At 39.4% G+C, this 22,457-nt stretch overlaps 1 protein-coding gene across 50 annotated transcripts in view; it reads right to left on the bottom strand.

The window, feature by feature from the left end:
- Positions 1–22,457, bottom strand: part of RIMS1 (regulating synaptic membrane exocytosis 1) — a 232,049-nt gene that overhangs the window by 81,646 nt on the left and 127,946 nt on the right. For 13 of the 50 annotated variants that reach the window (XM_053381186.1, XM_053381229.1, XM_053381199.1 and 10 more), the window contains 9 exons: positions 21,007–21,119; positions 19,367–19,497; positions 17,455–17,626; positions 17,190–17,346; positions 15,032–15,103; positions 12,250–12,406; positions 9,804–9,929; positions 6,654–6,716; positions 3,717–3,806 (listed from right to left, as the gene is read on the bottom strand). In XM_053381186.1, coding sequence (XP_053237161.1) covers positions 3,717–3,806; positions 6,654–6,716; positions 9,804–9,929; positions 12,250–12,406; positions 15,032–15,103; positions 17,190–17,346; positions 17,455–17,626; positions 19,367–19,497; positions 21,007–21,119 — 1,081 coding nt within the window. Of the gene's footprint in view, positions 1–3,716; positions 3,807–4,333; positions 4,448–4,895; positions 4,974–6,653; positions 6,717–9,803; positions 9,930–12,249; positions 12,407–15,031; positions 15,104–17,189; positions 17,347–17,454; positions 17,627–19,366; positions 19,498–21,006; positions 21,120–22,457 lie in introns of all 50 variants that reach the window. The other 37 variants (XM_053381187.1, XM_053381227.1, XM_053381191.1 and 34 more) reach the window with 8 other exon arrangements.

Below are 22,457 nucleotides of genomic sequence, written 5' to 3'. Positions count from 1 at the left end.
ATCCAACATACCATGCAGTATTGACAGAATTGGAAACTAAGTTCTGGTTATGTTGAAGAGCTCTAAAAAGTTTGAGCAGGAAGCGACTTCCAGTAACTCCCATTAATATTATTTATATACCTAGGTTTCCCCAGCCACTCTGGGCGGCTTCCAACAAATTAAAACATCAACCACAGTAAAACAAAATTAGATGGCAAAGACATCTAATTTGCACTGAACACTGAGGATCAGGGAGGAAAGTTTTTGGCTTCCTTATAAACTCAAAAGATAATGGGTGTTATTTGACCAAGTTTTACACAGTGTAAACCCATTGAAATTAAGAGACATAACCTAGTCAATGGCTCTGCTGTAAGTAAAACTTAGCTAAACACCACTCCAAGAAAATAGAGACTGGGGGAAGGCACACCAAAGCATGCTTTTGCACAAAGCATAGTTCACTTGGGATGTGGGGACTTCCTGACGATTGGTCAGACGTGTATTGGGGATGACACAGCTCATGCCCCACTCTTACAGCTTAGTTTCCCTGGGGTTTCCCACAATCCCCTAAGTCTTAACAATGTTTATTTAGCTCTGTCTGTGATTAGTATCCAGCACTAGAACGAAAATCTAGATAACATTTTGAGGGGCAGTTAATAATGATAAGGCAGACATTACAAATCAACAGAGTACTCTTAAAATCAATCCAGCATTCTCCAATAATCCTTGCTCTTGCTGACCCCATTTCAAATGTGGCTCACCCACCACTGGTTCAGGATGTGGTGGCTTTCCTTCTGACAGGGTGGGAAGAAGCTGAGAGTAAGTACATCTTCAGCATCTGTCTTGGCTTCCTATATTGTTTTTGGAAACACATTCATCTTGCTCCCCATATAGCCATCATGCTGCAAATCTTCACGTCCAAGTTTTACTATCACATGGAATGAATACACCACCATCTGGATTTCCATGCCTACTCCTACAACAACAGCAATACATCCATTTGCTCTTTCTTTGTAGTAAAGACGTCAATTCAGTATGTTCAGCCAAGTGCTGACTGCCATCTGCATTGACCCATTGCCATATAGGGTAATAGACAGAGGTCTATAGTGCTGCCTTTAATAGAAACAGGAGCCTGACTGCCAGTGTCACCAATCCATGTGAGCATATAAGAACACAGCTTTGCTAAATTTAAGCTGTGCAGTTACCGTGCTACATACAAACTAGTGAAACTGCAAGGTTTGGTTTATATAATGTATAAAACTGATACAATGCTTTGCAGCCAGGATAAAGCAACTCGGCTAACACTGCAGAATGTCTTTGATCTATTATAATAGCCTGTTCAGCTTGCACCATTTGCTCCAACATATGATGGGATGGCTAGAAGAATGAATGAATGGATGGGAGTGTTGTGTGACAGCTTCTTCACCAAACTGCCACACTTATGATACATGTCTGAACTGGACCTAGGAATCAGGTGGGAATCCAGATCAGGAATTCCATAATTTTACAGTCACATTCAAAAACCTAAATAGTGAGGATATACCCATTAGGGATGCAGTAACCAACATGTTGCCCTCAAGATGTTTGGCTTCTGCTGACAGGACTCATTTGTTAAATCCTGCCCACTATACCCTGCCTTTGTTCCCTCCAAAGACTTCCAATGCCTGGAACAGGGCATTCAGGTATTGTAGCCTTATTTTGAGTAAGGGCATGTTTTCTCACATTTGCTAGTTGAGGTACATACTGAGTCTATTCTTCCACATGTCACCAGTGCAGGCTACCGCTATATATAAAGAATTCTCTTTCTCCTTTTTCGGTGTGTGAAATGAAGAGGCACCCAAAGCAGAACAAGAGTAGCAGGAAACCCTAATTCCCAACTTATCAGGGGGATCCTTTGTTGCCTTCAAAAAATTGGTATGAGGTGAACAATCAGGGCAAGGTTTATAGGTTCTCCCTTTTCCTGAGTTTAGTTCTTACATTGGTCACCAGGGAAAAAAATGGGGGTTGTGAGAGGGGATCCTTATGCAGTGGCTTTGTAGCTGAAATGTGAATCAGTTCAAGTGGGATAATGTTTGCAACTTATACCCCCAAACCAGGAGTGTAGCTTTCTTTTCCCCCCTGCTGCTGTCATAAAAAGCAGTGAGATCTGGGACCAGAATGGCAGGAAGCAAAAATTAGTTAGGTCAGATCACCCCTGCTCCAAACCACTACAGCACACTAGCTCTCATCCATGGACACAAATCAACATGAGAAGTTTAATACAACTGGATCTTCAAAAATGCTTTTTGTGAGTGTGCACACACATGAAATAAAATGGTATTTTCCAGGTCTTGGCATAAATGTGGGTGGCTTGCCAGTGTTTGATCATCAGTGCTCTCTTGTTGCTCTTGTTTTTAAGCACCTATTGAATTCTTGCCAGTGGCTCTGCTGACACTGCAAAAAAACAGATCTTCAAAGAACAAAGGCTGGCTGAATGCCACTCTTCATTATTCACTTGCACAAGCATCTTACTGCCTTCCCAGTTTCAGCATACCCCTGGCAAGCAAAAACAGCATCTTTGCTTGCTCTCAATAAATCTGGGTGCTGGGGTTTTTAATTTTACTGGTGTCCTTATTCTATGGCTAGGAAAAAGAAAAGATTGCATTCATATTCAAACTCTAATGAACCCAAGAGCGGCTTACAGATGGTTCCCAGGAAGTATCTCATCTAGGCAGGAACCACTTCAGGTGCCTTCAGACCATTCTTTAATCACATGCGTGTTGGCCTATTGAGAATTCCATGACAACACCTGCTTTCTTCTACATTCAGTGTTTGCAGGACAAATAACTCAAGGCACACTATCTATATCTATCTATATCTAGTTATGAAGAAATACTGTTGAATTCAAACACTTCCATACAGAGCCACAATCACATCTGACAATGATTCTGACCAATAGTGTTTGATTACAAAAAGTATCTTTAAACTGTTTTTGGGGGTGGGGAATGTTTTCAAACATTTCAAACTCAGCTCTATTTTTTTTTAAGGAAAAACAACGTGAAACACAATGAATCCAATCCCACAGTGTTTGAACCCAGCAATTGGAGTGGCACATGGGTAGAAAGGAAACGAAAAGCGTGCCAATCAGCTGTTGGGGTGCGATTCTGCTACCCACACTCACCCTCCTGAATCAGCAAGATTCCAGCCTCCTTTAAAGGGAAAATTTGCTGAATAAGAAGGAATTGCAAGTGAAATATTACATCTGGTATGGTTCATGGATGTTGATAACCAAGTGAAAACAACAGAGTCTTGCAGCTCCTTGAAGATGAACAATTTTTTTGTGACAAAAGCTCCCATGTGATAGAGCTTTTTTGTGTGTGTGACAAAAGCTCCCATGTGATAGAGCCCACATGTTCAGATGAAGAAACAATAAAAGTGGTGCTCAGTTAAACTACGTATCTCAATTAACACTGAAATGTTGTTATCAGCATACTGAGGACTTCTGCAAACAATGGCATTAGCTTGGACTAATGAGACAGAGACAGAGAGACAGACAGAGAACCAAAGAAGCCAAAAGCTGCTATAAGCAACATCAACCTACAATAAGCATGGATATTGGAGCAAAAGTGTCTACAAATATCAAAGCAGATATGAATAATAACAGGTGGATATGAATAGAAAACTGATATGGGGGGAAAATAACAAACTGATAAGGACCACCAGCACAAATGACAAGAAATTGAGAAGTCTTTATTTTATACCTTTCTTGTTCTGGTGAATGCAAACTAGTATCAGGCCTCAAGCAGTTGGTACTAGCACTCCTAGCCCTGTCAAGCGAGGGCTGCAGTTCACTAGTGCCAGTGCATTGCATCCAATGGAAGGAGGAGGAGAAAAACAAAAAGAAAACAAAGAAAGGAATACAATGTTAGATATCAAATCATAAAGTAATGTTCTATTTACATAAGATGTCAACTAACAATGGTCCAATAAAGATACAATGGAACTGGCTGGATGAAAAAGAGAGAGAGCGAGAGCCGAGATTTGCTTTAAAATAAAATTAAAAAGATAATGCCTGAATTTGGTTGCATAAAAGAACAAAGGAATCAAAGGTGGCCATTAAGAGGTTTCATGAAGTCAACTCAAGATGGATTAAATAGGCAAGACTGCACCTCAGCAGTGGAAAAACGAGACTTGTCAAATATCAACCAATGGGAAAAATGGGAAGGAAACACTGAAAAATTATCTCTGTAACTTATTTCATCTTAAAAGTTCTATAACACAAAATGATGGAGCACAGTTGTCTCGAACTTCACAATGAGGTTGATCTACTGGACTAAACTAACAGAAATAGGAAAGGATACTTTGACTGAGACCTTACCTAACCAATAGACCATCAGTAAATCTTGGTATTCGTGAGTTAAGGCAATTACGAAGAAGTGAAATATCCTGACTAAGCACTGATTTGGCCTTAACACATGCAGGCAGGGTTGAGCTTCACAAAGTAAACATAATTCATAAAAGAGAAAAAAAAGTAAGTTTCACACAGGATGCAAACCACACGTTTAAAAAAGAAATAAAATATGTAGTGAATTTAAATAAAAATACTGATTTTTTTAAGTGGGGTTTAAGCAGCAGGGATTCTGGAGATAAGGCTGTAGCAACTATTGTGTTCAGTGGGGGTGTGAACATGTTTAGGTCTGCAACTTTAGCCTCCTTTCATTTCTTAGATAAATTGGGAACATTTGCTTTGCACCAGATATTATGATGATAATGCGATCAAGCTGCATTTTCGGTGTTTTGGTTGGGAGAGGTTTATTTTATAATACAGTATATGCTTATAAATGATTCTTAGTAAGAAGCAGCTCCAATATTTTTCTTGAATGCATATTTTCAGAAATGTATGTGAGAACTTTAATGGGAACTTTAAACAGATTTCTTACCTGTAAATATTCCAGTAAGTGCCATTCTCTAATAAAGGCATCTTGGGAGGTAGTGTTTTATAATGCCTAACAGAATTTCTTGAGTGTGAAAGAAAAGAAAAGAAATGGAGAGTATCCATGCAAGAAACAAAACAAAACAAATAAATAGCTAAATAAATAAATGCAAATACAGATGAAGCAGTACTTAATGAAAGGTAAAAATAGTAACAATTCTTATGCAGTATTTGCTGTGTGGTTAACAATTGCCACTACTATTAAGGATAATTTTAGTAATGTTATAATGTTAAGAATCTATGTAAGGTGTGCTGAAACAAGAGGTTGTAAAGCAGCGGTCTACAGACAACTGAATTCTACAACTTCTTCAGGAGGGTTTTTTCCCCTCTCTCTCTCTCTCTCATTACCAGAACATTCTTGTACTAGTATAACACTAAAGCTAGTATCACCTATTTTGTGAACGATCTAGTGCTGGTTGTATACCATTAGTCAGAATGAGGCAGCTCAGGCAGCTGATTTTGTACTTCACGAAAGGGTAGCAAATTATTAAGGAATTGAGCATTGTATTTTCACTCCCAGGGAGAAATGCTTGTGGGATTTTATGTGTCTGGTGCCAAAATAACTGGAAGAGCCTTCGGTACTATGCTTGCTCCTTTACTTCTGAGGAGGCGGGGAAGGTAACTTGTGGTCCCTCTCAGGCAGCACCTTGGTAAGGATTTAAAGAGCCACTTTAAGCATGGCTAGCAAAGGGAGATTTTTAACTTTCTTTTCTTTGAAAAGCAGGGTCCTATGCTATATCACAAACTACTTTTGGAAGTATGTGCTGGCTAATAATGGAATATCTTATGGACGGTGCTTTAACATTTACATCACAGCTTAAAGTGTGTTGGAAGCTAGGTGCTCTAGTCTACAGCCCTGTGTGTACTCATACTGAGTTTCTGCAATAGCAGCCTCCCCAGACCACTTTCACAGACAGAGAAGCGTCATGTATATTTGCTTGTTCCCTTTGCTAAAATGAGAGGGGAGACCCTTGAAGGAGTTCTGTGTATGTATTGCCATGCCCTCAAAGACTCTTAGCAAGGGAGGGTGTTTGATTATAAGTACTTAATGCGATCAGTATGCGAAAGACACAAAACCAATTATGAAAACACAAATTTTTAAAAAGGAAAAATTAATAAACACAGTGCAAAATTGATACCACTGCCATACATTGGAAGACCTTTTGCAACATTTCTTGAATAATTCCATTCAATGGATGGTATCCAACTGATGTCCCATCACTGATGGAAGGCCTACATCAGTGTAATGAGGTTAGATGCAATTTTTGGTGATTCCTCCACCTCTCTGCACCCCACAAAATCCAGAACGCATTCCCACCCTCCCTTTTCTGTCTTCATCAGCAGAGGGACACCAGTTGGTGTGTATGAATATTCAACTTCTAAACATTAAACTTCTCAGTAACTTAATCTCTATGATCCAGACACTGTAGGACATATGAATATATAAAATATGTATAAAAAGCCACAGGTCTGGGTACATTGGGCTCACTATAATCCTATCCACTGAAAGATAGGATAAACATATATCAACAAATGTTTAAAAATAATCAAGCTGCTAGACCATAGCCTTTTACTTCAATACAGTATTGCTAATACAGGAATATTACAGCAGAGGACTGACAGAAACAAAAGTGACTTGTAAAAGAAAAGAAAACACACACACACCAGAACTATCCAAACTTGGTTACCAAATGCCTGTATTTACCTGGTGGTATGTAGGCACTCTGCACTTCTTCCTCGTTTTGCCCTGGGCAGCATTAGAAGCTCACTGCACAGACAGGATGGATGATGAATGAAACAGATATAAATATGAAGCATTAAATGGCATGAATTATGCCATGGTATGCAAATGAAAACATAAAATAAACCAGAAAGCTTGAACTGAGATAGTTACCTCAGCAGAAGTTAAAGACATATTAGCACACTCCATATATATATATATATTTGACTGTCTGGGCCAGTATTCTAAAATAAAGGCTACAATCCTTTAGTTTGGCTGATTAACATGTATTAACTGCAACAGATTTTAAAGCAGTTTAACTCTGCAGTCTTTTAATATCTGGAACGTTTCTTAATTCACAGCTGACCAGCTTCCCTGTTATTCTGCATTTCTAAATAGAAGCAACTAAAATAAACTTCATGAACGTACGGCAATATGCTTATAGTAAGGAAATATTGAAGAAAACGAGTTTTATCTTCCAAATCAAAAAACTGTGGAAGTTCAAGCCATAGCAACACTACAAGCTTCCTCTAATCTATTCATAGGCATAATGATGCACATTTGTTTGTAAACACAAATACTTATTATTATCATTATTGTTGTTATTATTATTTTGTCACCACACATCCTGAATATGTTCTCAATATACATTATAGCATTCTAATTCAGACCTGTGGCTCTCCACTGTAAGGAGCTATACATTACAGGCAGCAATGAAATAACTGCAAAGAGAAAGCCGCAGCATGTAGCACGAGTTTTAACAAGACGTGTACATGCTGTGGGACCACTAGGACAGGACTTTCAGGCAGAAGTCAACAGCGCCACTCAGGAGAGAGACCAGGAGGACCCCCAAATGAAGCAAGGTTGGCATGTCATGTTTTGAAGTGATGAGGGGGAGGTCTGTAAGACCATTAAGTCGATTAAGTAAAACTAATGAACCATATCACTGTGTACTTGCATTCTGCCCAAACACAAATCACTGAGATAAATTTCCAAGGTTCACCAGAGTAAAGTATATTTGCTTCTCAGGAAGATGTACCATTTCAAAAGAACCAAATAGTCATATGAAATACTATGGTTTAAACCAGTGCTTTTTCCCCCTTAAAAAAATGTTTAGTGGTACTCTCATTTTCCTACTCATATTGAAATACTGCCCCTCAAAGAGGCCAAACTTAGATTCACAAAATGTTTAGGGGTATGCGACTCCTGCGTCCCCAAGAAAAAAAGCACTGGTTTAAACTGGTCAACGTGTGAGCCATGTGTTGTCCTATTGTCACAATAGCATACATTTCATTGGGGATTGATCAGTAATGTCATAAGAAATAATCCTGTATAAAAAAGCCTTAACTATCTGGTGGAATGTTGCCTAACAGAGTCCTACTAACATTATAGGATTCTGGTGCAACATACCACACACAAAAGAGGCCTAACATCCCACATGCAAAACCGTAACCCAACAGGGCAGGTTAAAGAATAATGGAATACTTTGTAAACTAATGAACCATTGAATTCAATGGTACTAGCTCAAGAAAGCTTAGGAATTAGAGATTATTCACCAATGTTATTAATTTGCTTCACCCATGAATCTGAAGATGTCAGGGGCTCACACTTCCTGAACCCCCTCCTTTGAAGAATCTTATGCTGCCAGTAGGACTTTGGTCTGAATGACTTTTTATTTTTAAAGCTGCAGCAGCATTTGTCATCTCACCCAGGAGACAGGAGAGGTGAATGAGAAAGCACCGTCTCCGGTTTAGAAGGGAAAGTTAGGACTGTACGTGGGTATCATGGGTGCTGTATGTTTTCATAGGAAACATGAAAGGAAGAGTGAGATAGTCAGGGAACAACTGTGAATGTGAAGCTGAGGTATGTTTGAAGTGTTCTGGTACTCTTTATGACAGACTGACAGACTGAGCCTCCGTGTCCTGCCTGATTAACTACAAATGTGCCAGCATATACCACACTATGTCCACAGAATTATAACTCTGGACCACCCTAACATACAAATAAGAGAGGGTGGAGACAATACAGAATTACCAGCAATAAAGGAGAAGCAAGCTATACTGAAGAAGAACCAAGATCCAAATTTGGATGAGTGGAAACAGAATGAAAGCATTTGTCTAATTTCAGTGATAGCCAAGGGTTAAATTCTAACTCAAGACGAATGTTGGCCCCCACAAATGATACGAGGCACCCAACACATTGTGTCAAATTCCTCGCAAGTCAACATTCAGTCCTCTGCTCCCGCTTCTAAACTGGATCATTCTGAGGTCTACTATAGCCAGGGTGTGGGTCTGTGTGCATGTAATCTTTTGATTAAAATAAGGTTTAAAAAACCTGCAAGATAATTTTCAAAATACTTCTTTGTTAACACAAGTGGAAAGTTAAATTCTGGCAATCTAGCACAAGTAAATGGGTAGATACTGCCCTTGCTTTAAAATAACTAGGTAAGCGAGGCATCTTCCCCATCCCAAATTCCACCACGGGTGGAAGACAATTAACACAGCTGTCTATATCCTCAAAGTTGACAGCTTCTAGTTCTGAATGGTCAGAGCAGAATGTATAGCTATGCTATGCTCTGTATCACTGAAGAATGAAAGGAACAATTTGGACATACAGTACACTATTTGACTAGTAGATATGGTTGGCATAGGAAGGCCCAGCACCTCAAATAGATGCAACTTATTGCATTACAGAAAAGTGTGATCTTTCTATATCTGCAATAACATCTTTGTCCTCATGGAATTAAAATGGTTCAACAACATTAACCACCCTCATCCATGGTAACATTTGCAAAAGAATCAAAATTTACTTTTGCAAGTGCAAAGTCACAAGAACAAAGCTCTTACTAAATGCAGCAAGATTCCAGTTTTGTCTTTTTTTCCCTAAATGCTACTCACCATATTTGCACTGTGGACATAAAATCAATTATTTTTAATGAGACTCCACTACTGATTAGAATAATGCTTCGCTTCTTATTTGATTACTGTCAGACTATTTCCCACCTCGTAGTCCAGATAATATAAAGCTCATAGTTCTAGACAGTATAAAGCACATTTCAACACCAGCAAAAAATATGTTTTAAAATACACAGATATATATTACTACAGATTCACACTCTTAAAGTGGCAAACATACCTTTCTTGATCTGACAAATACTGACTATCCATATCTCTGGACCTGCGGTCAACTGGGCTTCGGGAGGCATCATGGTGTCTAGTTGGAGAACGTGATCTTCTCATTTGATGAATTTCATCTAAACTCCTGGAAATGTTCATAGAAGCACACATGTGTTTGACCATGTTTTTTCTTATCACTGTTTAATCAAGGTTTCCCAGACATTTAACAGGAATGGTCAAGGCTGATGAATTGGAAGCAAGTCCTCCCCACCCCAACACCAATGGAGGAATACCCAAAAAGCGATGCAAAAAATCCACATTGCCAGAAAGAACTGTGAGAGGGAAATTATAGCTCTGCCTTCTTTTGAGCATAGAAAGAACCATGAGCAGGAAATTATATTCCTTCCTGGTTAGCGATTTTCATTCTCTACTGTGTTCTATGCCGTTAAGAAAATAACTGAGCTGCTGTTTCTGGACAGCCTAATCATCTGTATCAAGAAACTATAAATCCCTTTCAGTTACTATACCAAAAGAACTATACAAAGCCTCATTTTATGCCTTATATGCCTTATATGCCAGGTAGCCTTATATGCCAGGTATTACAGGCAATAACAATGTATTTGTTCCTGTGAGAACCAGCCCGTTAGAATACATTTATTTCCTTTTTATTCTGTGCTTCCCCCCCAAGAGTTGAGGAGGTGTTTATTCTTCCTGCCCCACTAAGTTGCCCAGTTTACTTTCCACAATCCTGTGGCATAGGTTAGGCTGACAGACAGGGAATGATGCAAGGCCATCCAAAGAGCTTTGACAGCTAAGGGGGAATTCTCAGTCTAAGTCCAACACACTATCCACTACACCAAACTGGCCTCCGTGGATGCATGCATAAAAACATCAACACCCATACACCATGTACATGGTGGCTGGTGTATGCCCTTGCTTTTCATAGTGACACAGACTATCTGTCTGCAATGTTTGTGACTTATGAGTAAACAAGGTGGGAGACAAGGAGGAGAAAGGATGGAAGTTGTGACAACTGACTTCTTAAAGATGTTTTTAGGAAAGGTGAGAGGGGAAAATTTAAGCCTATATCTTGCAAATACTAAGCTGTCACTTAAGTATAATTAGTAGTAATTAACAGTTAATATTAATACAGAGCATAGTGAGCTGTACAAAACATCCCCTTGTGTAGTCGTTTCTTTGATTTGTGCAATACAGGATTGCTTCACGGTGGTGAGCTGTCTGGAAAAACCTGTCATGTTTGGAGACCTAGTATTAGGTACGCTACAACACAAATCCAGCTAAATGTGATGGTTTGTGTGGATTTTCTTTTAGTTGCTAGAAGACTATAGATGCTCACACTGATTTATATTCTAAAAAAAGAGAGTAGTCTACAATACTAAATAGCTTTTGCCCTAAAAGAAACTGATAGGCCGCAGAACTTTCTGATAATTTTTTTATCTGATTTATAATCTATTGTCTGATCTATCAGTTTCTCTCCTTAGCTCCCCAATATGCTGGGAAATATCAGAGTCCAGTTCTCTTCTGTCACCCACACCCTTTTCCTTTAAGTATTTGTCTTCCATAATATCCAACTTCACTGGAATTTTGCTAAGTTATTTCCTACCTCCTTTTGTTGTGACATGATCTCTCCCTCCTCTTCTGTACAAGGGATAGTCAACATTGTGTCTTTCAAATGTTGTTGGACTATAACTTCCATAATCCCTGACCAATGGCCATGCCAACTATAGTTTATAAGAGTTACAGTCCAACATCTAGAGGGCACCAGGTTGGCTCCCTCTACCATCTGTCAAACTATTCCCTCTCATTTTCACCAGGGTATGAAAACATACCTAAACATCTCCCCTCCTCAGCAGCTCACTTCTTTCCATTCTTCCTTATCCATTTTCTTTTCAAAACTACAAGGCAGAGCACAGGGTCTTCTTTGTCTGGCTACCCTAGAGATCTCCTTTGTTCCATGAAAATGGGGAAAATATCATTGGTAGCTTAAAGTGAAATGCCCATTTATCTCTTAATATAATCATCTTTTTAGACTGAAGAGCTGCTTTTCTTTCTGTTATGCTTTCACATTCTCCACAAACTCACTAAGGAAAACTCAACATTTAGTATTTCCTTAAGACAGCTGCACAATTAAGCAAGGAGCGTCTGCATGGCTGACACATGGCTCATCCGAGAGGCAGTTGTCATAGTGTGGAAGTGACCATGCAGGGGTTTCATGTGCAGCTGCCCAAGGAAAACATCGCCTTCACATTTCTTTAATCACAATGGAGACAATCCGGCCAAAGTTAAGCCCTTTCCAAAGTTATCTCGATTTGAGCGGGAGAGTCTTAAGCACACATGTTAACAATTCTCCCAACTATAATAAATGGAACTAAAAAGAGCTGGGCTTTGGCTGGAGTCTGCCCAATGTGTGTTGATGATGAAAGCAGCTGTATTTTGAAGCCTACCTCTGTAATGGCACATTTGGTAAACGAGAACGGGTCCTGCCCTGATCGTCACCACGGTGAGGAGATACAGATCGTGAACGATGATGGGATGTTCTTTGCTGTTCTGGCACAGTTAACGTTGTAGATTTACTTTCTCTAGTGCTAGACCTATAGCCTACTGGTAGAAGTGCAACAAAATGAAGTTAGTTCAGGTCAGAAATGGCAAGTGTTCATATCTGGACTAGTCTTTTCAGGAAAACATCTCTTTATTGATTACAAGATTTTCAGAGTTGTGCAACTTGTGAAAATCCTGAAATGTCATGCAATCAGGGCTAACAATTAGCATTATATTTAAATGTAATGCGAATATGGGGGGAAAGGTACAGACATACATACAGGAGAATTTACGTGCAAGACTGCAAAATTCCCAAAGGTGAGAAAGTGAATAGGAGCAGAAATAATACCGACAGGGTTAGGTATTATTTGCCACAAGCGTCACTTTTTCAGCTCTTCAGTCTTTTTAAATGAAATCTATGCATCTGTGGCTGCAATACTGAAACAAACTGATTTATTCAATTCATCCAGTCTATGGAATTGCTTATGAGTAAATTGTTTTAGAATTGAAGCCTCTGTTTCAGTTTCATTTAAATTATCTGCTGACATGAGTATGGTACACAAGTCATTTGACCCAACGTTGCTTCATATAAAATGATCCACAGAACTTGCTTTACATTCAAGGAAACATAAAGATGTCACTATTAATTATTGTTAGCCAGAGGCCTAACACCACAGAACAAAGCTGGATAGGCAAAAAGAACCAAGTCTAAGAGAAAGGTACCCATATGCCATCAAGTTAAAATACTATTTTATTAGCTAAGAGCCGAAGGCAAACACAGATTATGCTTTCCATTTATGTAGTAAAACCCACCCATAGTTTAATATTGGAAGTAACATTTTGTCTTCCTGTAGTGGGGTGGGGGGTTGGGGACACACACCACTGAACTTTACAGAAAACCCTCTTCTTCCAGAAGATGAAAAGGCCCCCATTCAATAGTCAAACTTCCCCAAGAGAAAAAAGGCCAGCTATTTTAAATCAGGGATTAGCAATGTGGTGCCCTCCAGACGTTATTTAACTATGGCTCCCATCAGCCCCTCACAGCTTGACCAAAAGGCAGTGATGATGGGTGTTAGAGGTTAGCAGTATCTGCCCCCCCCACATGGATTACCCCTGTATTAAATGAAGTCCCTCAGACCAAGTTGATAGCATGACAAGAAAGCAGCAGCTCAAGCTCTTTAAATTAGCCCCCTTTAGTTAGAAGAAAAGCTACATGAAGGATCCGTAGGGGACTCCAGATTTGAGGCAGGAAACAAGGGAGATTACAGGGAACCGTTCTGAAGATGTATACATCCAAAGCATATGGCATGCACCTCTCTTGTAATTTTTGTGTGACAGCTATGTGGAATGGAAGATGCAGTGCGTTGTGTGTAGAAAACTTGCTGAGAATGACCAGGACAGGAGGGGCACCCTCCCACAGTTTCAATTACTCTGACGTTAATTGAACCACATTCTTATCTTGGAGAAAACCAGGGATTCACACACATACACAGAAAACCTAAGTACAGAAAAAGGAAACTGTATGTTTCTTTCATTAAAAGTCACTATTAAACTCCCTAGGGGCATTGTTACTCAGTCAGTAAAATATAAAACAACGTTCAAATTTTTCAGGTCCCGCTGTTGAAGCTAATGGGGTAATTTATGCAGTTGTGCTCAAGTACTGTTCCAGAAAAATTGTCAAAAATGGCCCAAGTTACTATTTTTGTCATCCTTCTTGAATCTCTAGTTAAAGAGAACTTCACTGCCATCTTTAATGTGATTAGCAACTCTTGTAAGTAATATTAAAATGAGTTTGTAGACATAGGCAAACTACATCATACTAGACGTGTCATGTTCAAAGAAGTATATATATATACTAGTCAAGATTAAATTGGCCACAATACTAGACAACCATAGTAAAGATGGAAGGCTTTTGAAAATTAGTTCTGCAGCTGATCACCAAAATATTTTAACAATTCAAGCAGCTTTTCTTGTTCAGACAGGTGATTGGCAGCAGAAGAAATATTCTCAGAACCTACAGCACTGTTGAGCAATTTTTATCTTTGTCTCTGCGTAACAACTGAGAGTCTCCCTCTATGCACACATTTTGGATAATGATAACTTGTGAGTGCTTATGAGAATTATAAAAGATATAGCCATGCTTCATGCACTTAATATACAGTCATGCATTTTCAATATATTCCATGGTGAACCTGTCTAAGATATAAGCAAGAGCAAATGCATCAAATGGACAATATGTTTCAGTTAGACATTTTAATTACATTTTTTATTTTTTGCATTTTTTCTTATGCACAGAAAAATAGCTTCTACCCTTGTAATATCCACAATTTTATTAGCTGTATAAACAGAAATATCAAGATTGCCATGCCACTGTTGCTGTTGCTTTTTATTATTGTTTGTCCGATTGATTTTTGTTAGATTTTATTGTGTTTTAAACTGCTGTAAGGAACCCTGATGCAGTAGAAAGGCAGGATATAAACATTTCTTATTAATGCATAATACATAAATGCAATTAATACACAATACAGATTTTTTAAAAAGGTTCACCATGGAATAAAGAATCAAACTACTTTCTAGAAAACATAATCTCCCAATTCATCATCTTTGAAAACTCTAGAAAACCAAACTGGAAGGGGAAAGGAAGAAGCAAAAGCAAAGGATGTAGGACCATGCTCTTCACCCACGCACCTGAAGGAACTACTCCAATACCATCATCAACATCATAATCTGAGATGTCACTATCACTGATTCGCTGAGATCCTGTGCAACAGTAAGGCAAATAGATACCTGTATACTTGGTTCTTTTGTAAAGGGCAGAAATAAGTTTAAGTAAAGATTCTTGTCATTATGGAGAGTCAAATATGGGATGCATTCATATTTAAAAACAAGATTATATATATATATATATATTAAAAACTATTGTAAAATGGCTCAGAAAGGAGACATAGTACCTGGGTAACGGCACCAGTCCCAAGTATACTTACTGCAAGTTCTGTTGAAATAAAAAAAACTGTGCCAGCCTGGATGAGTTGGCTGACATTATCTACAGCAGTGCAAACAGTAACTTGCATAGCTGTGGAAAAATGTAATTAAATGCCTGCCATGAGGGGCAGAACTTGACTGCTCTGCCTCACACACTAGTGCAACATTGTCTTACTAAAATGATCCATAAGGTTGTGGGTTCATATTATCCAGCAACCGGCACCATATTGTGTCAGAGGCTGTTAACAGAACAGCATGCTGGATCAGGCCCATCTAGTCGAGCATCCCTTTTCCACAGTGGCCAACCAGATGTCTACAGGGAGCCTGCAAGCAGGAACCTATCACAAGAAGCACGCTGCTCTTGTAGTTTCCAGCAACTTGTATGTAAGCCCGCCTTCCCCTGGCCCATGTGACTGGTGGGGGCCTCTCATAACCCATACCCAACCTAGCCTAAAGTTACATTCCATGCCTGAAATCCAGTGTTTCTAGCTGCTAAAGAACCATGTAGGGCTTGAAAGTTCAGCTTTACATGGACTTCTTTTCTTGGACTCTGTTGAGTTCCCCACTCCCATTAAATGTACACATTTTCTGGGCTAGAGAACAGTCATGGTCCTGAAAGTTGTTTAAAAGTCAAAGGAACTTGGACCTTTCGTTAGACTTTGAAACTTAGTACAGAGTTTCAAATACATTGCCGCAAATGCAGTAGCCAGAGCTATACATTGAATATTAGTGCCAACAGCCAAGAATCAAATGTCATAATCTTCCAGTGACATTTACAGGACCCCACTTGCTGAATACAGTGAAATTGCTTTAGAAATAAATTGGACTGAAGATGACAGCCACATTGTGTTAGCAACAACGAAGTTGGCATAAGCTAAGTGAATTAATATGGAAACAGTAAAGGTCACTGAGGGAGTGTATGCTGCTCAGCGCTGTTGCTTATCAATGCTTGGATCCTAAGGTAAGAGAACTTTTGCTGGGGGTGGGGAGTTTCTTCCCCTCACTGTGTAGCCACCTGTGAACATCCAAAAAGACACTCCAGAGAAGCCCTTTTCTGCCTTGTGTCTCCAGGGGTTGTTGGACTACAACTCCCATCATCCCTAGCTAACAGAACCAGCGGTCAGGGATGATGGGAGTTGTAGTCCAACAACATCTGGAGACATAAGGTTGAAAAAGGCTGCTCTAGAGGGTCTCCTCCAGCAGCTCCCTGTATACATCCCACATAGTTCAGGAGAGGCTTTTGGTAGGTCGCAAAACGGGATCAGTGAATCTGTCAATTGGTTTCTCTCAGTTTCTTGCTTTTTTATTCTTAAGCTAAGATAAGGACTTGTGATCACGAGTCGGTGACCGTGTTTCAGTTGGACGCACTTAAAATGGTCATCGCCTGCAGATGCATTTTTGTACACATTTCTTGGCTGGAGAACTTTACTGCAGAATTCAGAGAAGAGCAAATTTCAAAGCACAGTGATGTTTCGGTTTGCATAGAATCACAGAATCATAGAATGGTAGAGTTTGAAGGCATCCCAAAGGTCATCTAGTCCAACCCCCTGCAATGCTGGAATCTTAGCTAAAGCATATTGTTTCAGAAAGTGGTAATAAGCGTAGATTAGTCTTTAAATGTGAACCGAACTCAATTTCTTCCCCACCCCTAGATGCAGAGGGCTGCAGCGGTGAGAAAACCTTTCTTCTGTGAACGTCCTGAACTTATCTTAGGATCCAAGCTGAAATTTTCACACCCATTCTTATTCAAGTAAAACTCTGGAACCTTTTAAAGAACGCAGCTGCTTACATGTTCTAACACGTGTTAGTACACCTTTGTTATCATAAAAAACTAGCCCAAAAGAAAAAGGAGTCGTGGACCTACTTTGTAATTTTTTGCTAGAGCTTTCTCCACCATGGGCATGTCTCCTTGGCATGAAAGGTGATGGCTGAGGCAGAGGTAGTGAGGATTCATCATGCGTCTGCAGCGTATACCAATGTGGTTCATCATCTAAAAGTGCTGTCTCCAGCTCTATAAGGATCTGTGGGGGAAGGGAGCAAGCTTCATCAACAGAAAACAAAACACTCTGGAGATCCTGTCACATGTCTAAAACAGAACTAGTTTGCAGTGCCAACGTATGTGCATTCACCTCCCCAAGAAAGTCACTTTCTTCTTCTTGCACTCTGGGCTGATCCCAAACCGTGATCTCCAACATTCGTTCTCTAAAATCTCTACGGTGCACGTGGGAATAGAGAAAAGTTTGGTTCCATTTTGGTTCTAAGCTTTTCTTTACCGTTTTGGTCCTCCTCTTACTCTTATCACTGAAACAAACAAACAAAAAACAAAACGTTGTAAATCACAATGCAGGAAGCAAGGCCTCTGACTCACCCCCTACTACTACCATACTTATTCTGCTGGGCTACCCCTGGTAGCTGCAAAGTGAGGTAAGGGAGCACTACTCAGCTGACTGGTGGCCTTGTTTCTCAGCCACAGAGCAGTGCTGCCAGGCCAAGAACACTCAGCAGTCAAAAGGGCTGAAAGGGGACATTCAGGTTGTCCAGAAACTATAACATAGGAAGCTGCCTTAAACTGAGTCAGACCACTGTTCTGTCTACCTCAGCCTTGTATACATTGACTGGCAGCTTCTCTGCAGATTATCAGGCAGGGTTCTCCCCTAATCCTACCTGGAAATACCAAGGATTGGATATGGGGCCTTCTGTAATCAAAGTAGATGCTGTACCACTGAGTTTCAGCCCCTAAGTGAGTGGAAGGACTAAGGGGCAGGCAAATGAACCAAGCCATTATGAGAGTTATCCATCACCCCAAGTCCATTTAGTAAATGAATTATCAGTAATAATAATAATAATAATAATAATAATAATAATTATTATTATTATTATTATTATTATTATTATTTATTATTATTTGTACCCCGCCCATCTGGCTGGGTTTCCCCAGCCACTCTGGGCGGCTTCCATAGAAACCAAAAATACACTAAAATATCACAGATTAAAAACTTCCCTGAACAGGGCTGTCTTAAGATGTCTTCTGAATGTCAGGTAGTTATTTATCGCTTTGACATCTGATGGGAGGGCGTTCCACAGGGCAGGCGCCACTACCGAGAAGGCCCTCTGCCTGGTTCCCTGTAGCCTCACTTCTCGCAATGAGGGAACCGTCAGAAGGCCCTTGGCGCTGGACCTCAGCATCCGGGCAGAACGATGGGGGTGGAGACGCTCCTTCAGGTATACTGGGCTGAGGCCGTTTAGGGCTTTAAAGGTCAACACCAGCACGTTGACTTGTGCTCGGAAACGTACTGGGAGCCAATGTAGGTCTTTCAAGACCGGTGTTATGTGGTCTCGGCGGCCGCCCCCAGTCACCAGTCTAGCTGCCGCATTCTGGATTAGTTGTAGTTTCCGAGTCACCTTCAAAGGTAGCCCCACGTAGAGCGCATTGCAGTAACACAAGCCAGGGGTTGAGTGTTTGGTACAAAAGTTGCACTCAAAATAAAAGACCAAGGATTGGACAAAAATACTTTTACTGTATTTTCTATCTATCTATCTATCTATCTATCTACCTACCTACCTACCTACCTATCACCTACCTATCTATCTATCTATCTATCTATCTATCATCTATCAACACACAAACACACACACACACACACTTAATGGGAAAGGGACAGATAAATGGAAAAATCAGCTCCACCCATAAGGTTGAAGAGGGGAAGGGGGGATAACATTGGAAGGGAAGATGTGGTGTGGTGAATATTCTTTTCTTGGGCCAGGATAACTTTCCATTGTGGAAATGGAAATCCCTTCCATCAAAAAGGATTCTAACTGCTCCCCCAATAAAACATACAGTTCACGGTATTAACCCTTATTTAAAGATGGCCCATAGAACATGAGGAATCTCCATGAGGAGACTGGAGTAAATTACTCTAAATATAGAGCCATTCATAGATTGATTTTTCATGGCTATTTTAGAAAAGCATATAAACATATAGCAATACAGTATATTCTTTCAAACTATTTTTTCAGCATGTTTTTAATTTAAAAAGCTACCTTCTGTCCGGAAGGAAATACATTTTTACATAAGGATTTCTCGGGCGTCCATCTATTCTGGGTGGCAGGTCTGTTGCTTGAAGAACATTCACTATTAACTGATGCCCAACTTTATCATACCAAAGCTTTACCTAAAATGTTATAAAATAATTGTAAGTTTTCAGTCCAGAAAATGCATTCATTTGGATTCATATCCAATCAGATGCTTGAGACTTGAGCTGGGGTAAAAATATGCTCATTTTAAAATGGCAAAAGTAAAATACAGTATTGTTAATTTAAATATCCACTCCTTCCTTAAGCCTAGCCACAATATACTTGATTAATTGATAGGATCTTGGGCATGATCCACTGAAACTGATGGGCAGGAGATTCAGGACAGACAAAAGTATTTCTTTCCATAGCATTTAATTAATTTATGGAATTCAGTACCAAAGGAAACTAGTAATGGTCACAAGCTCAGATGCCTTAAAGAGGATTAGACATGGAGGATGAGCCTGTTAATGGTGAATAGTCATGATGGCTATTTCCCTGGACAGTTTACAGGGCAGGTATGATATAAAACACAGTAATTAAGATCAATGAAAAGCTAAAACAGACAGCAATTCCCCCCCCCCCCTGTAACAGTATAGAGAGTTTGCAGATTTAAAATACAATTGAAAAGCATGTGTGAACTTTCTAAACATCTGGGTAGGCTTGTCTATACAATAATGTTTTTACTCAGCGCAAAACAGAGCACATTGAAAGGGCCTGCTTGATATCAATAGGCAGGGAGTTTCAATTCTTAGAAAAGCAGAATGGGTATTATGTGGCATCTGTTGTAATGCAAATTCTGCCAGCCTAAGTGGTTGATTGAAGCGCAAGACCTCTAAAGAGGATAAAACGAGGAGATCTTTCAGATAACCTGGAAGCCACTGACCAGTAGCTGCTGAGGAGCAACAACAGGAGAGGGCGGTTGTCTTCAGCCTCTACTTGCCAGCTGTCCAAAGGCATCTGCTTGACCAATGTGGGAAACAGGATGTCAAACTTAAGCGGACCTTTCGTTTGATCCTGGAGAACTCTTATTATGTTCTTATTAATGCATGTTTATCACTTGATGCCTGTTATATCAAGGGATGACTTGCATGTGTAAATAAGCTACCCCAGATCAGTACATTTTGCTGCCCAAAATGATTCCCCCACCCACTACTAGGGCCAAAGTCTTGCCACACCAGTTCTCACCTTCTTCTACCCTCCTACAACTTGCTGCATTGTAGAACCAGCCCTGCTATACGTGGAGGTGTTTTCATTGAGCCAGTTCACACATCTGACTGCGCAGCAATCAAGTGTGGAGAAATCAAGAGGACAGGAGGTAATGTGGAAGTTGTATGTGTGGTGTTATATCTGGGATAGCTTATGCATACATCTAAGTCATCACTGGATGATCTAGTGATGAACATTCATACAAAAGCATTGCTTCCAAAATGTCAATAAAAACATTTTCTGCATACATTTTAGGCTGCACAGACATCAAATAAAAAACAAAAAGGAAAGGCTAAAATTTTCACTGACATTTTCCTCCTAATCTGCTCAGTTTTGTAACCTATACCTGAACAAAAACAGCAAACGAAATGTGCTGCCGGTGAACACCATTTTGTACTTACAGAGAGCTGCCCGGGCAGGACCTGTGGAGCATCTTTTAGGGCTCCAGGACTAGTAGGGGAAATAACAGAAATTGACGGCCGTTCCATTTTTTGAGATTCAAATGAACTAGAACCTGTAAGGATTGTGGGGGGGAGAATGTGAGGGGGAAGAGACAACAGTTTAATGTAAGATACACCAAAAACAATTTCATTACTGCTGCTGCTTTTAACATGTAGCATTGCACACACTGAACCAACTACTCTGAGATGCCGAAACCAATGGGTTGACTATTCTACATGAGAAAGAAGATTCTCTTTCAAAATAAATGAGGGGAGGGTGACAAAAGGGTCTTCGCCAAAATAACAACAGCAATGATGGTGATGGTAAAAGAAACAAAGTACCTTCCCTTTGTAGCCCATTTTCCATAGCTGCACATTTATTTATTTTCAAATCTTTATAGAAAGGAAAATGATAGAAAAATTGAGGAGCAGGAAAGGGAAGGGGGAAAAAATGAAAATTCTGATAAATGTCATTGAATGATGGATTTTCAACAAAACATTTGATTTTGAGCAGATGCAAAAACAAAATAAGAAAACTGATAGCCTTTCCACTTGGTCAGTCAAGTAATAATCCTGAGGCTATTTTCAATGTCAATATTCCATCCAATATCAAGGGGACAGATAATCTCGCTACAGGGGAGAATATACTTGGTACAGTATACCAATAAAAAAAGAGTAAGAATGGGCAAGACATTCTTTGCTAAAACTTGGAGAGTAATATAGGCATCAAAGATTTTAAAATAAATTTAAATTCATTTTAAAATAAATTTCTTTCTTTCTTTCTTTCTTTTTATAATAATATTTCATTAAGTTTAACAATAGAGAAAATCCACAACAACCAAAGAACAATAAAAACACAGAGAAAATATAAAACACAACAATACATAATTTCACAATACAAAAATACAAACATTTAACCTAACAGGGGGAAAAGAAAAAGTCAATAAACAGACAAAATAGAAAAACACATATCCCTCTTTTCTAATTGCTCATCTTTGATTAACTTATTTTCCTGACTTCCTCACGCCTCCCTTTTTTGTATCCCTCTTTAAAAGTTGGTTCAGCAAATTCATCCAGTTTACTTTATCCTTAATTATTTTACCTCCCAAATTTATAATTTCAAGTTTTTGTCTATCTTGTTGCTAGAACCCCTTCATTTCATTTCAGTGTCATCAGCATTCATACATTTTACAATGTTTCTGTAAATAAATTTTAAATTTCCTCCCATCTTCTTCCACCGACTCTTCTCCCTGATCTCGGATTCTGCCAGTCATCTCAGCCATTTCCATATAGTCAATTACTTGCATCTGCCATTCTTCCAGAGTGGGTAAATCTTGTGTCTTCCAATGCTTTGCAATGAGTATTCTTGCTGCTGCTGTAGCATACATAAAGAAAGTTCTATCCTTCTTTGA

The sequence above is a fragment of the Podarcis raffonei genome, chromosome 3 (genome assembly GCF_027172205.1).
Source record: "Podarcis raffonei isolate rPodRaf1 chromosome 3, rPodRaf1.pri, whole genome shotgun sequence".
Classification (NCBI taxonomy): domain Eukaryota; kingdom Metazoa; phylum Chordata; class Lepidosauria; order Squamata; family Lacertidae; genus Podarcis; species Podarcis raffonei.
The sequence above is the reverse complement of the archived record's forward strand: the minus strand, read 5'-3'. Positions and strand labels throughout refer to the sequence as shown.